The 14,276-nt window shown below is 43.1% G+C and overlaps 1 protein-coding gene and 1 long non-coding RNA gene across 2 annotated transcripts; one reads left to right on the top strand and one right to left on the bottom strand.

Annotated features, from left to right (window-relative positions):
• LOC131892832 (uncharacterized) lies at positions 1–5,296 on the bottom strand. Its single transcript, XR_009374615.1, has 2 exons — positions 4,759–5,296; positions 1–445 (listed from the first exon to the last, which is right to left on the bottom strand). It is a non-coding gene; the product is annotated as an uncharacterized LOC131892832 (long non-coding RNA).
• Positions 5,297–5,620: 324 nt separating this feature from the next.
• LOC131892831 (hemicentin-1-like) lies at positions 5,621–12,279 on the top strand. Its single transcript, XM_059242686.1, has 2 exons — positions 5,621–6,061; positions 6,513–12,279. Exon 2 carries the CDS (start codon positions 6,836–6,838, stop codon positions 12,206–12,208), a length of 5,373 nt encoding a protein of 1,790 aa, XP_059098669.1. The 5' UTR covers positions 5,621–6,061; positions 6,513–6,835; the 3' UTR covers positions 12,209–12,279.
• Positions 12,280–14,276: the final 1,997 nt, after the last annotated feature.

Raw genomic sequence — 14,276 nt, 5'->3', positions numbered from 1 at the left:
TTTTAGATTTTAACCTTTGTTTATAAACAAGTAATTAACAATGTGATAAGAAATTACAAAACGCGGGATAATAACAGTTACAGATAGAACTAGAGAAAGCTAAACGGTAGAGCGAAATTGGCAATAGAACTCAAAATGAGGGAAGTTGTAGCAGAAGGTTAAAAAGCAATATGGTCTTGGAGCACTAGAGGAAGAAGTTGAGGCCTTCTTTGATGGGAAGAAGGATCAGCATTGGGGTTCTTGAGTTATTTTGCGGCCAAGCCTTGGAAACTGAATGGATCTCCTTAACGACAATTTGGTTTGCTGGTAAGGTCTGGAGTTCATCGTGCAAGCTTCGTTTTAGTTCCTTTAGGATGTTTTTTTGTAGCCATGATTTTCCTTATTCTCTTGAATCATTCTTCCATGTTTTTGGCGTTTTCCAGGAATCTTTTTCTTGCTCATCAAGCTGAAAAAAGAACTCACGATTTGAAAAACCTTCCAATTAATATGCGGAAACAGCAACCAGTAGGTACTTACTTCATTGTGTTCTATTCATAAGGTGACTTATGTCCCTACTTAGACACTTATCCTTCTCGTCACATACCTTGTGTTCTTTGACAGTTTCGTTAGATTGACACCCTTGGCCAACTGCTTCAAATTCAGCACCCGTAACTTTTGTTATTTCCATATATGGTTCATCAGGTCCTTGATTTTCAGAAGTTCTTGATTGAGCAAGGCACCCTAGGATTGAAATTTGTATGAGGATCATTCGGCAAATAATTAGCCATTTTACAAACATTGTTTGGCATTTCACAAGCATTTTATAATAAAACATATATTAAAAAATATTTAAACATGTCTAAAGATTGTTTGCCAAACAATTGGTTTATGATTTATAGTCAAAATGAATTTCGAAAACCTTTCGAAAAGCAATTTTTTTATTACAAGTGAATCATCAGGTGGCTTATGGTATAGTTCATAGAACGGGGCAAAACATGCCTTCAAGTTGTAATCGGTTTCAGCCAACATATGACCGCACAGATTGAAATTGGCAAAATAAAGGACCTTTTTCGAAAGCGAAACATTCTCATCATGATAGTGCCCATCGGTGTTTTTTTTCAAATTGCATTCCTCAGTTTTCCCTACGTTCATTATACTAATCATCTTGTTTGCCGTACATAACATAAATATTGAATAAAAGACCCATTGGGAAATGATACGATCACTTGCAAGTTCATCTGATTAGAAATCGGAATCAAAATATTTGTCAAACCGTTTTGATCGGATAGTTTCACGAATAGACGGCTCAGAGATGAAATGTTTGTCAAATACCAAACATTTCCGAAATTGTTAGGCAAACTTTGTGACAGAATGTTTCTCGTGTAGACGCACAAAGCTTCCATCATTGGTGGTCGCGGAAATGATTGAACCACTTTTTACATCAAAACTCAGATACGGAATTGAGGTCATTTCAGACGCACTCGACTCGAATGATCCAGTCTTGGGGAATAGTAAGTTCTCTCCACTACACGGCCTTGAAAGCTGCCTTGAATATACCAACAAGAAAACACGTGGAATATAAAGAGCTTCTACACAAAACAAACCAGGTTTCTATAGACGTTATTGCAACGCGTGCTATAGCTCTGCTGGCATGGCATTGTGGAAAAGACTGGTTAAATCATCCACTTACAGCCGGACGAATGGAGGAATGGAGGTTCACGTGGGTGAAAAAAACACGCGTCAAAGATCGTCTAGAGCCTACCCTCCCCAAGCAACCAAGAAGTCAATTATTAACAGAATTGTTGAAATTTAGGAAAGAATGCCTGGGCACATCAGGGAGGAGGAAAGCAAAGCTAAAGTGAAGAGTATAATTAAGACCTGGGACCTATCTACTCAGTGAAATCTACTCAGTAAAAGAATCCAAGGAAGCAACAAAGACATTGTGAAACATATCTTTTTGTGACGTGGAATATAATAAACCGTAAGGTCGATCAATATGAACCATACAAATTTAAAACTGTATATCTCGTGTTCTTGCAACCAGAAATAAATAAGTCATACATTCATTCAACTACCACAACCCAAGGTCCTTTCGACCTATAAGCCTCAGATCCTTCCTTTAAAAAGGCCTAGAGAAGCTCATTCTATGGCAACTGAAGGAAAAACACAAAAAAGGAACAGACTCGGCATTATCCGAAGGGTCATATGGATATCATTGTCATATCAGTGGATCTATGGGGGGAAAAGTAAAAAAATATTAAGGAGCAGGGATATCTCTTAATTGAGACATCCTTTATCGGAACATGACTCCTAACAAACAAACAAACCCTGTGATCCCATGCAAACCAGTGCAGGCCAGTTCAGCCTAATCTGGCCTTTTAACCAAAAACAGCAAACAGTAGCTAGAATCTCTATCTCTTGCGTTTTCGCACCAACTTTGCGGTTTATGCATAAAAAAGAAATATGAGTGGCGCCCTTCACTCTTTCCTAAGAAGTCTAGCACTGCCACACTAGAAAAGTGTAGATGAATCTCTTTTTCCGCCGGAAATCTGAAGACGCTAAGGGAGGCTATTTTGCTTTTGATCACAATTTTAGAAATGGGAGATCAACTGAGTGGCGCTTGCATCAGAAGGCGGCACTTTGTGATCCATCAATTTCGTTCAAAGTTCCTATGGTCCAAATTCTACAGAAACTATAGAATCTTGGGGTTTAACATCCAACAAAGCCAAATTGTTTGCTTAGATGATTGCCTCTCTAGTGTTTGACTTTTATGTCCACCTAAACTCCTGGGGCACTTAAAAGTTTCATTGATCGATCTTAGATTGCAAAATAAAATTGCAAGCATGTATCATCAATTGTGGTCAATGATTCTCGAAAAAAACTGCAAGCACAACTTCTTCAAGAATGTCACTCATCGGTTGAGAACGAACATAGTAACTCTTATTTGGAGGGCTTAATGGAAAAGTTCACATACTGTAAAATCCGAAGTTCAGTCATCATAGGTAAATGAGTCGTAGCTAAAGCGTAAACCAGAATAAAATTGAATTGATCTAGGCATTGCATCGCATTATCGAGAGAGCACATAGAGAAGATCGATCTTGCTTGCATTTTAAACTCTTTCCCTTGTTTAAAAAAAAGGATGGTGTTCGTTTAACTCGGGCAACTGACTCCGTAATGAATCTGCCTTCCTTAGGCCCAATAAAGTGCTCCAGATAACGAGTAATTTCAGCCCACTTCCGCTGACCATATTCGTCTGAGCCAAGTTCCCCTCTCAAAAACAATTTGCAAAAAACAACACACGCGTGTAGCATATCACATCAACAAGTCAATCTCTTCAGTGTGTGGAATAATGCGAACGTATTTCTCATTAGATTTTGAGCCATGCCTTGTGGGCATCTCTAGTTATGATGAGGTTACTACTCGATTTTCGCCTTCAAGGCACATCTACTCTAGTAGTGGCACCAGTGCTATCGATCTGGTGAGTTTCGGGATTTCAGTCAAAGCACCATCGTCGAGAGTATCGCCATGCAGCTCGCTGTGCACACTCTGTTATATGTAAACATGTTCTCATACAAAATTCATGGTTTTCATTATCAAAAACCGAGATCACGAACACGCTCTTTCCATTTGAGTCATTTCGACAAAGAATTATCTTGCTGTTAAGATTTCCCAGTGTCCATGATTTACTTCAAACAGCCATAATTTCGGCAATTTTTTGGTAGGACACTGAAAAATATGCACTAACCAAGGTTTTTCCTGTTTGGGCTAATGGAAATACTTGAGTATGGTTAGGGATAACGTGATTTTTGCAGCCGAATACTGAATTTATATTTCTCAAACTATGGCTTGATTCTATTCACCCGCTAAAATGTTTCCGTTTTTCTTCGGTGCTGCAACATACAAAAAATTTATAATACTTTCAAATCGAGTCAAAAGTGTAAAAATAATTATAACTGACCGCAACAATAACCAAAGCATCACTCGCAAAAGTATTAAGAAAAATCACTTTCAGTACATTTCAGTACACCGTTTGAAAACTACAGGCATATATTCTCTTACCATTTGAAATGGTCGGATCAACTCATCCCTAATTGCAAATTGCATCCTTAAATCTCTTAATTGTTAGGATGACGATAAAAGAGACTAAAGAAAAATGGAATTCTGTTCAACGTTCTCTAATCTCCTTTCTCTAATTACTCATTTTTTATGCCCATGCTTTAAAGAGCTAGGGATACTAAAAAACGTGTGTTTCAAGAATCTACTTTCATCACAAGCTTCAAGTTCCAAATCATCATCTTTTGAGATATTTTTGAGTAAAAACTTTTTTTGAAAACTAAAAAAACTATCTAAATCATCTTAATAGCATATGATCATCATGATCATGCAATTAAATTAGATTAACGCTATCTTTGGTCCTTAATCAGAAAACAGGACGGAATTGTTTTATAACATTCTAACTTTTTTGCTCTCTCTATATATAATAATTAGTACATGGATCTGTCAGTTTCGAAACGTGTGGAATGGTGTATTGGTCACAACAACCTAAGCAACAACACTCAGATTTCTTGTAATGTCTTACATATAACTCGGACACAATCTAACATAAGGAGTTAAACAACGCTTATCTCCAATGCACCCCTTTCTACCAACTTGCAGTACTGACGTTTAAGTGCAAAAAAAACTAGTCAAATAAACAATTATGACAAATCAGAACATTGCAAACTTCTTGGATAAGTTGTGTAACTTCGCCCCAATATTCGACAATGATCTCTAACTTACTGCTTTCCAAACCTTTTTAGGGAGGAGCACATCTTCGGCGTTGGTCGTTACCCTTCATTGAATAATACTTTATTGTCGGTCCTCTACATATTCAAACCGACAGAGCCGACACAGAGTAGCACAACGAGTATGGGATGGGGACGGACGGCTTCTGCCATGCTCTCGTTGTCCGTCGTGTCAATTCTCCACGGATTGTCGTCCAATCATTCGGTCTTCACATGTGCTACAAACGAAACACCTCTTGTTCAGCAATTTTCAAGTACATGGTGTACTTGCTCATGCTGTAAAAGACTCCCCGAACTCGCTTGCTCGCTCGATCCTTTGAGCTCTGTTCTTAGCATAACACGAAGATTGTAGACTCATAGGTGGCTTCTGGTTACTCGAGTAAATGAGACTCAATGACTACCAAAAGAGTCCATTGAGTATGGCGCGAGTGAGAGCAACAAGAGAGGTCTGGGTCTGAGCAAGAGCTCACACGCAGGACGACCCTTGACAACGCCGAGAATCAGCGTGAAGAAAATCAATTGCCAGAGATGCATTTGGAGATGTCTTGCCCCAAGATGTGCCCCACTCTCTGATTCTCTTCCAATCCACCACAGGTCTCCAGCAGATGGACCTTCCGATTTGAAACCATCTCCTTGGACCTTCCCCTTCTCAGATCCCCAATTGAGACTGGACAACCTATGACTTAAGTGGTCACCAAATACCTTTGTCTTGAACAACTGTCTCTTGATAGATAAGCGTAGATTTGGAAATCTGCGCCCAACCTCCAATCTGTGGCGGAGTTTTTCCGCCATTCGGCCAGCCGGCTGGTTTAGATTCTTGTGGCTCAACCGCCCCTGCTTGCTCCTGCTTGGACAACAACTGGCAGATCCGCTTTTGCACCAGCTCCAGCTTCAGCTTCACTTATATACTGACTGGCCGGGTTCTCCGGACCTCTGCTCAGCTCTGTGCATCATATCCATGTGCGAGAAGAAGCGAAGAAGCACTGCAGCGAGCAACGAGAATGCAACAAGTCCAAGAGCAGCCACAAGATCCATCCAGCTACAGAAAAGGACGAAAAATTCAGTTCAAAAATGGGCAGCTTCTCGTACAGTGGTGACTCTTGAACACACCAAACGATAACTCGAAAAGTGTGGAAAATACTGATCAAAGCCCATGTAAGGGGCTTGTGGTGTGGCCTCGGAAATGAAGTGGTTCTTACATGAGTGACAAGTGTTTGGCTTAGGGAGCCTGGTGATCGCGAGTCGAGTCCTGAATACATGTTTTCATGTATGAATTGTGTGTTTTAGTCGAACTTTTAGTAAGTTGTATTTTCATTCATCATCATTCATCATTCATGCATAAAAGAGCCGGATACCACACCCCCTTCCTGATTGTGTGTTTTTTAAGTTCCTTATATCAAGCAATCACTTTCTATCAAAACTTCCTTGAGGAACTTGCCCCAAGAAGTATGTGTTCCTTCCATAGCCCATTTCCATCTTTGCTTTGCGAAATGATAAGGGAGATAATCTGCATTGGGTTTGATTTAGAAACCAAATGAGGAGGAGCAAAAAAGAGCGTGTACAGAGAATAAGATTTCCTTATCTCATTCATCATAACAAACTTTGAGAGCACTCAAAAGATAGATGTTGTGTCTAGTTTATCTGGGCAATTACATTTCCCAGCTGTCAGTCTCCGAGCTAATGGGGACCGGAGCGATGCTCACTCCAGTTTATTTGCATAACTAACGACACAAATTTCTCGCTTTTCAGCGTCTTCAATCCACTTTCGAATTTCGGGGTCAAAGCTCTCGAGAAGTCAAAACGCCAATATAGTTAGAGAGATGGTCCATTTTGCACGATAATTCAAGACAGGTTGTGACAACCCACTGGCAAGCGAGCGTTTCCAACGCCCGAGTTCCACAACAAGTCCTGCTGTGATAATTCGGAAGAACAAGAAGAGAAAAAAATAATTCGGCTTTTCTTCTGATCTGTCACAAGCCCATCTTCCCCTCTGATCTGACAGAAAAACCCGCCACGATGGTGACAATTATATGGGGATGATCCAAAGAGCCAAACTGTTTTAATGCGACACCATGTTGGGTCAACGGCGACTCTGGTGTCAAAGATGTCTTCTGCTTCTTCTCTTGTTAATGAATACAAGTCGGGAAGCATCAACAAAAGAGTCCAAATCTCCTCTTCGAGCTCGGATTTCAGGACTCACCAATGGCGACCTAGTGAGTTCTCGTGATGAGCCAACTTTGACTTGTGAGCTGGAGACGCGTGGTAAAGAGACTATTGATTGGTACCTTAACGGGTCCCAAGTTTCATCCGGACGTGATTTCTCAGTGACAAATGGTCAAGATGGGAAATTGGAATGTCGGTCCCGCTTTGGTGATCAAGTTTCCCTGGCTTTTGTGTATTTAATTGGGAGTGTTCTGGAGGGAGAAGAAATTCCGAGTAATCCAATTGAGCTTACATTGAGCAAGTTTGGCAATCCTACGTTGATCAAAAACTCGTCTTTGACTCTCATATGCTCTTATGACATCTTGGAGAGTAATGTCACGTCACCACAAATAGAATGGATCCTTAATGGGCAACCGATGCCCACCAATAACCCTAATATCAAAGTGGAAACTGATTCTGAGGAGCAAGTGAGTAGACTGAAGATCGCCCAACTGCAACCCAGCCAAGATGGAAACTTCGGTTGCTTGGCCAGTCAGTCAGATCGGGGCTTCTCACGGTATCAAGAGTTGTCTGTGCAGGTTCGTTATGGACCTGTTTTCACTTCCAAGCCCCCACCTACCCAAATGGTTCAATATGGACAGGATTTCGTGTTGAAGTGTGTGGCCGATGCGTATCCTCCTCCCACAGTGATCTGGAAGCTCAACGGAACGGACATCAACGACTTGAAGACCAAAGATAGCTTCCAGAGATTGGGCGACCAAATCAGTGTTAAGGCAGCTGAGCCAGATCTGGTCGGAGAATTCCGATGCTTTGTCCAAAATGAGATGTCAGAGATTCAGGCCCTGGCTCAAGTGCAATTGGCGTGGGAATTGCCAATAATTGTGACTGATTCCCTACCCGAGTTAGTCATCCTCGAGGATGGTGGCATCAATCTTCATTGTGACGCCACTGGACACCCTGAGCCTCAAGTGGCTTGGATACGTGATGAAAGTGAGAATGTGCGTTTCCAAGGAAATGTGCTCGAGATCTCTGAAGCCAAATTTGAAGAGCACAATGGACATTGGACATGCATGGCCACTAATGTATTCGGTTCAAGCCAACGCCGAATTGTCCAAGTCACCGTGATTCGTAGAAGCCAAATATTTGCCAATGAGACGCGGATTCTCGGACATCTGAACACCAACCTGACTCTGAATTGTGCCCATTACACTGACCCCCGTGTATCGCAGACCCTAATGTGGCAAAAGAACCATCAGAGCCTTTCATCCAGCACTAATCTCACAGAGCTGTTCCTCCCTCGAATAGGCTTGGGCGCCGCGGGGGACTATATTTGCAATGTCTCCACCCCTTTCGATAGTGCGACCCACACTTGGAGTGTGGAAGTGATTCAAGTACCTGAAATCCTCCCCCTCCCGTCTGAGGTGAAAACACTTCGCGGGAGAAATGTGTCTCTTACGTGTGTAGCTAATGGCATTCCAACACCCAAGATAAGCTGGTTTAGGACAGGAAAAAGTGGCTCTCAGGATCCAGTTACCAACAACCCCACGTTAAAAGTCGACATGTCCGTGAATGACGCAGGAGCTCCCCGTAATTTTAAATGTTTTGCCTCGAATTTGCACGGCAATACGACTCGCGAAGTTTCGATCATCCCAGTCAAACCCACGGTGATGACCATGGCAAATAATACCAAACATGATCTCCCAGCTGGGCAGTCAATCACGTTGAGCTGCTCAGCCAACATTGATCCCTTGCTTGCCCCTCGATCTAATCGCGTTTGGACAAAAAATAATGAACGGCTCAATTTCCCTGCTGACGAGACATTTGAGATCAGTTATCTGCGCGCTGAGCACTCCGGCAGTTATGTGTGTACAATTCACACCGAAGTGGACACCATCATTATTTCACAAAGCGTAACCGTGCAAGCCAAAGCCCCCAAAATCTTGACGAAAGTCAAGCATGTAGGTGTGTTGATAGGGAGTCAGGTCGAGTTGAACTGCTCAAGTGAGGGCTTACCGAAACCAGAAGTCACGTGGAAGAACGCGTCCGTGACAGTGGGTTCCTCCGCCCATTTGAGATTGAAGAACGTTTCCAAAGCTGATGAAGGCGTGTTCTCGTGTTGGGCAGTTAATGAGTATGGAAGAGATCAGCATGAAGTCAGTATTCAAGTATTCAAGCCCATCACCGTCCTCCAAAGCCCCAAAGATCAACTAACAGATAGTTTAAGCAAAGTGATCTTCGAATGTCGGTTCGATATCGATGAGCGTCTTGTTAATGAGACTCGCATTCGTTGGATTCACAATGGAGAGTTGGATATGACGAACAGCTCCAAAAAGATCTCTCGTGGGCGAGCCATAATTCAAGATAATGTTCTTAAAACTAATGAAGGTACCTACACTTGTGAGGCATCTAACCGACTAGAAACTCTCAACGTCACTGCTCGGTTGACCGTCCTGGGGGAGGCTCCTCTCTTCATTTCCACTGAAAAAGATGTGAGGGGTCTGGAGGATTCAAATGCCACTATTGCCTGTCAAGCCAATGGTCTACCAATACCCAACATTACATGGACCAAAGATGGTAAAAACATTCTTGGTCCCTCCGCCGAACGCTTTGTCATGTCAACATTGGGCGATTTGTCAATCCGTTCGGTCCGTTTAGAGGATCAGGGAACATACGTCTGTCAAGCTCGAAATATTTATGGTTCCATCGAGACCTTGAGTGAATTGCAAGTGATAAAAAAGGCAGCGCAAGACTCCCGGGGGCTCACCCGAGAGCTAACGAAGAGCGTTCATGACAATGTCACTCTCCCTTGTGACGTTTCTTACGACCCCAGAATTCACGAGGAGACAGAGTTCATATGGAAGCGAGAAGGCCAAGAGAAGCATTTGTTAACGAATGACAAATATAAGATCATGAAAAACACGTCCTTGTTCATCAATCAACTGACCTTGGAGGACAAAGGAGTGTATGAGTGTACCGTGAAAACCCCATTTGAGAGCATAACTGTTAAAGTATCTCTACACATCAGTGGAGAGGCTCCTCGAATTCTCTCGGAATTGGACAAGAAAACCTTGTACGAAGGGGACAATTTGCGCTTGAAATGTTTGGTGCGTGGCGTCCCCACACCCAAGTTAGATTGGCTTTTTAATGGAAATATTTTAGGACCAGAAGTGTTGGAGTTTCTTCCAACAGGTAGTGATGAGTTCATGGAGGCGCATGTTGTGATTCCAACCGTGTCCAAAGTCAATGAGGGTGTCTACCAATGTCAAACCAGTAACTTGTACGGGTCAGGGGTGGCCAAGTTCAGTAAAGTGGTGGTGATTCGTAGAACTGAGGTTAACATCGCGTCCGAGGATGCCAAAGAGCTGTCTATTCATGCTGGAGAGAAGTTGAAGATCCCTTGTAACTTCAATAATGATCCATTGAACAGAGTGACCAACATTCAGTGGACCAAAGACGGAAAACCAATCGAGATCAGTGCTCAAGATCGCATTGACTTTGGCATTGATGGATCAATCACAATCGCAGATGTGCAGAAGCGCCATGAAGGCAATTTCGTGTGCAATGTGACCACTGTCTTGGATAATGCTTCAGATTTTGTTGTCCTGGACGTGGTTGTCAACGCCCCAGTGATAACCAGTCATAGCGACGACCAATTGATCTTCACCGGGGACACAGTCGTGTTCCTGTGCCATGCCAATGGCATTCCTGAGCCCAATGTGGTGTGGAAATTCAATAAGACCATGACTAAAACTAGTGGTAAGGAGTTCAAGATCGAGAAAGCAATCACTACCGACACTGGCAATTACACGTGCATCGCAAGGAACGCCTATGGAGAAACTCGACAAAACATGATGCTGACAGTGGTTGGCATCCCTGCCTTCAACTTGGAACACACGATTCGAGAGGGAACAGGTTTGCTGATCCCTTGTGTGCAACCATCTGAGCAAGTCTCCTTGGCGTGGCGACATAATGGGGCCCTGATTTTGCCTTCCAAATCGTTTGTGTTCTCGGACAAGGGTCTGGAGCTAACAGCAGTCGACGAAGAGCATACCGGGGTGTATTCTTGCCATATCGAGACCGTTCAAGGTCATAAGAGAGTGCTGCAAACTCTGGTCAAGCTCAAGCCGAACATTCTACTGAGTGAGGGTGGACCAGTTGATCTAAAAGAGGGACAAGACATGAACCTGAAGTGCAAGACCATTCCTGGGCTGGATGCCAAAGTCTTGTGGAAGTATGAAGATCAGTTTTTCATCCAAGGTGGCTCGAGGGACATTCGGAAGAAGGGTTCTCTCTTGACGGTCTCCAAAGTTGAGCCCTCGGACTCTGGAACCTATTCTTGCGTTGCCATAGCCACCTTTGGCCAAGACACCATTGATTACCAAGTTCGCATTAATCCCATACCACAAGAAGTGTCTGCCAGCTGTGATCCGTCTCATATTGCCAAAATCTCCGATATTACTACCATGGACAACGTCACAGTGCTGGTTCAGTGGAATCTTCCATCCGTGAACCGCTCTTGTTACAAGCATCAAAAGTTCAGTTGGTGGACCAATCAAAGCCTCAGCGAGTTCAAAGAGGAGGTCTTGCCAGTTGAAGCATCTCAATTTCAGCTCACCAATCTACGCCCGGATGTGGGTTACTATGTTCAAGTCAATTTGGTGGCACCTTTCAACCAGCAATCCTTTGGCGAGACCCGATCGTTTGTCGTGGAACCAGTGTCGGCTAATAATGATTTTGGTTTTGAAGAGGACTCCATTCCTCTCTTCGTTCTGGCTGCAGTGATTGGAGTGTTGTTAGTTCTCTTTCTTGTTCTCGTTTGCTTGTTCCTCAAATGGAAAGCAATATCCAATTGCCTCAATTCCAAGGCACTCAAGGCTAAATCCAAGAGCAATCTGCACCCCGGTCCAAGCGTCTATGAAATTGGTCCTCCGTCTAATCGCTTGTCGCTCCAAGTCAATCCGGACGATTTCATGCAGAACTTGGCACCACAGTGGCCGGAGCCCGAACCAGCTTTTGATGACCAGGACATCAATGAAAGGGGAGATGAAACCGACGCTTTTTTAAAACCTGAGGCACGGCGGCACTCTCGAAATTCCATATCGAGCTCCTGGTCTAGTTTGTTCAATGTTCCCAATAGTGGGACCGAATCCATTCGATCCTCCACTGTGAGTAGTGGAGCGGGAGGGAGAGTCTCTGGTAGTCCGTACAAACCATCAACGTATTCAAAGGCTCCAAGAGTCACGTTTGCCGTGAACGGGAAAGGCTACAGGAGGGATAAATGATGATGTTCTTTCTTGTCTATTTTTGTCAAATATTTAGAAACCGTTTATCAGAATAAACTTGAGCCACGTAACTTTTTAAGCTTGACTCACTCAACCTATAGTGCGATCTTTTCCTGGAGGTTGGGATTAAAACGAACTCTCATATAAACAGAAATGCACAAAATGTGCTAAAACGTGGCAAATTATAAAGCAAGAAGCAAGAGTCTTTTCCATAAATTAGTCAAAGCCCCCAGTGCTGCCAATAGACGTATTTCTCAAAGTCATAAATTTGACTCAATCACTCTTGGCTTGTTTGATTTCAAACTTCACTCCCCCCAACCAGGTATCTTTTCAGATGGTTATTCCCCATTCATTGATCTCATGATTCAGACAGGGCTCTTGCTCCAAAAACTGAAAGGGAGCTTTCGAATTCTTACAGCAGTTAATTTGCCCTTGCTATTTTCTAAGGGAGAATCTTCCATGTGGACCATAGATGGGTGCTTCACTCTGAGAGAGCAATGGTACTCTAAGCATCTTAAAAGGGCAAAGATATGGTCCACAAAAAGTGGCCCACTTAAAGACACAACTATCAGGACAAGCGAATCCCTTGCAGAACCTCGAACCGGGTGTTCTTGAAGCTGGATTCTCTAAGATTTATCTTCGTCCCAAGCGTCTAATTGGGAAATAAATGACATCATTTCTTGCCTCGTTCAACTAAGGCATTGTAGCTCTATCGCGTTATGATTGGTAACTAGTCTCTTGAATCAAGCTACCTATGAACTAACCACCACCTTCTACTTCAGATATTGAGAGTGCATTTTTTATGGATTTCGTTGACGTCGTTTCGACCGGTGTTTTGTGAAAGCCTAATCCAAACAAAAAGTCAGTCCCATCTTATCTATGTGGTTGAATAAGAGTCAGTGAAAAAAGTTCTCCTTGAGAAACGCAAATTCGGGCACTGACTGGTCCCTTTCTGTTTCCTTTCCTCTTGGTGGTGAAGGTTGCTCATGTCAACATCAGGAGTGGGTGTTCCTTCCTTAACACCTTGTTCCACGTTAGATGAAAGAAATATGAACAACACTAACTCTCATTCGGTTTCGTATTTCAGGTTGTTTGGACACTGGAGACGGATCAAATTTTTGGACCCTCTCTCGCTTGTTTGCATGGAAACAAGCTGACGGGCAATACGTAATATTGGGACATCAACGAGCAACTAGCGTTGGGAAAACAAGCCTCTTCTTTCGGCTCAGTCATCATTGGAACGCTGATGCCTCCATAGCAAGGGCGAATGTTCAAGGCCACCCACGGGAAGTCCGTTCTCATTATAACATTGGATGAGACGAATGTGAGACTGGAGGACTTTTCAAGCTTGAAACGAATCCAACATGGATCGCAACCATCTTTGTTTTTTGTTTTATTCCAAACAACTCAATGGAAGCAGAGCGTGCATCACTTGATGAACATAGGCAAGCTCTTCAGATGTTCAGTTATCAGTAAAGCATGCTCAGATTTCAGATTTCAGATTTTCACGACCAAACGAGGATGAGGCTTCATTTGGCAAGGGTGTTCCCCATGAATAACGAAGGTCATTTACTCGATCCATTTGCTTGCCATCTCGGTCTGAAAAGGGAAAGAAAGAGGCTGAGAAAAAAGTTACGAGCGTTTATGGTCGGCAAGGAACTGTGTAGAATACGTTCCTTCCGAGCTTTGTTAGAGAGAAATCACCTTCACTGGATCAATGGAAGAGCATTGAGACCTCTTTCTTCCTCTGTCTCTCTCTCTCTCAATGAGCTTCTCTAGTTTCGACTCGTGGGTGCTCTACTGGATATATACGTATATTATTAGTATGTGGATGGAAGCCACCAAGCCAGCAACCAAGGAAGCAAGCAAGCATTCATTGGTGATGGTTCCAAACTTCCAACTCGTCCCGAGCTCGTTCCCCTTTTCCCACACCAGATACGTACGTACGTACATACGCGTGGATAACAGTACTTTGTCCGTAGACCCAGTCGTGCAGCGATTTCGGTGGCGCTTTTTGAGGCGGAATCCATCTTATGGGAGAGGGAGAAAGAAACGAGAAGTCCTGCGT

This window comes from Tigriopus californicus, chromosome 2 (assembly GCF_007210705.1).
Source record: "Tigriopus californicus strain San Diego chromosome 2, Tcal_SD_v2.1, whole genome shotgun sequence".
Lineage (NCBI taxonomy): Eukaryota > Metazoa > Arthropoda > Copepoda > Harpacticoida > Harpacticidae > Tigriopus > Tigriopus californicus.
The sequence above is the reverse complement of the archived record's forward strand: the minus strand, read 5'-3'. Positions and strand labels throughout refer to the sequence as shown.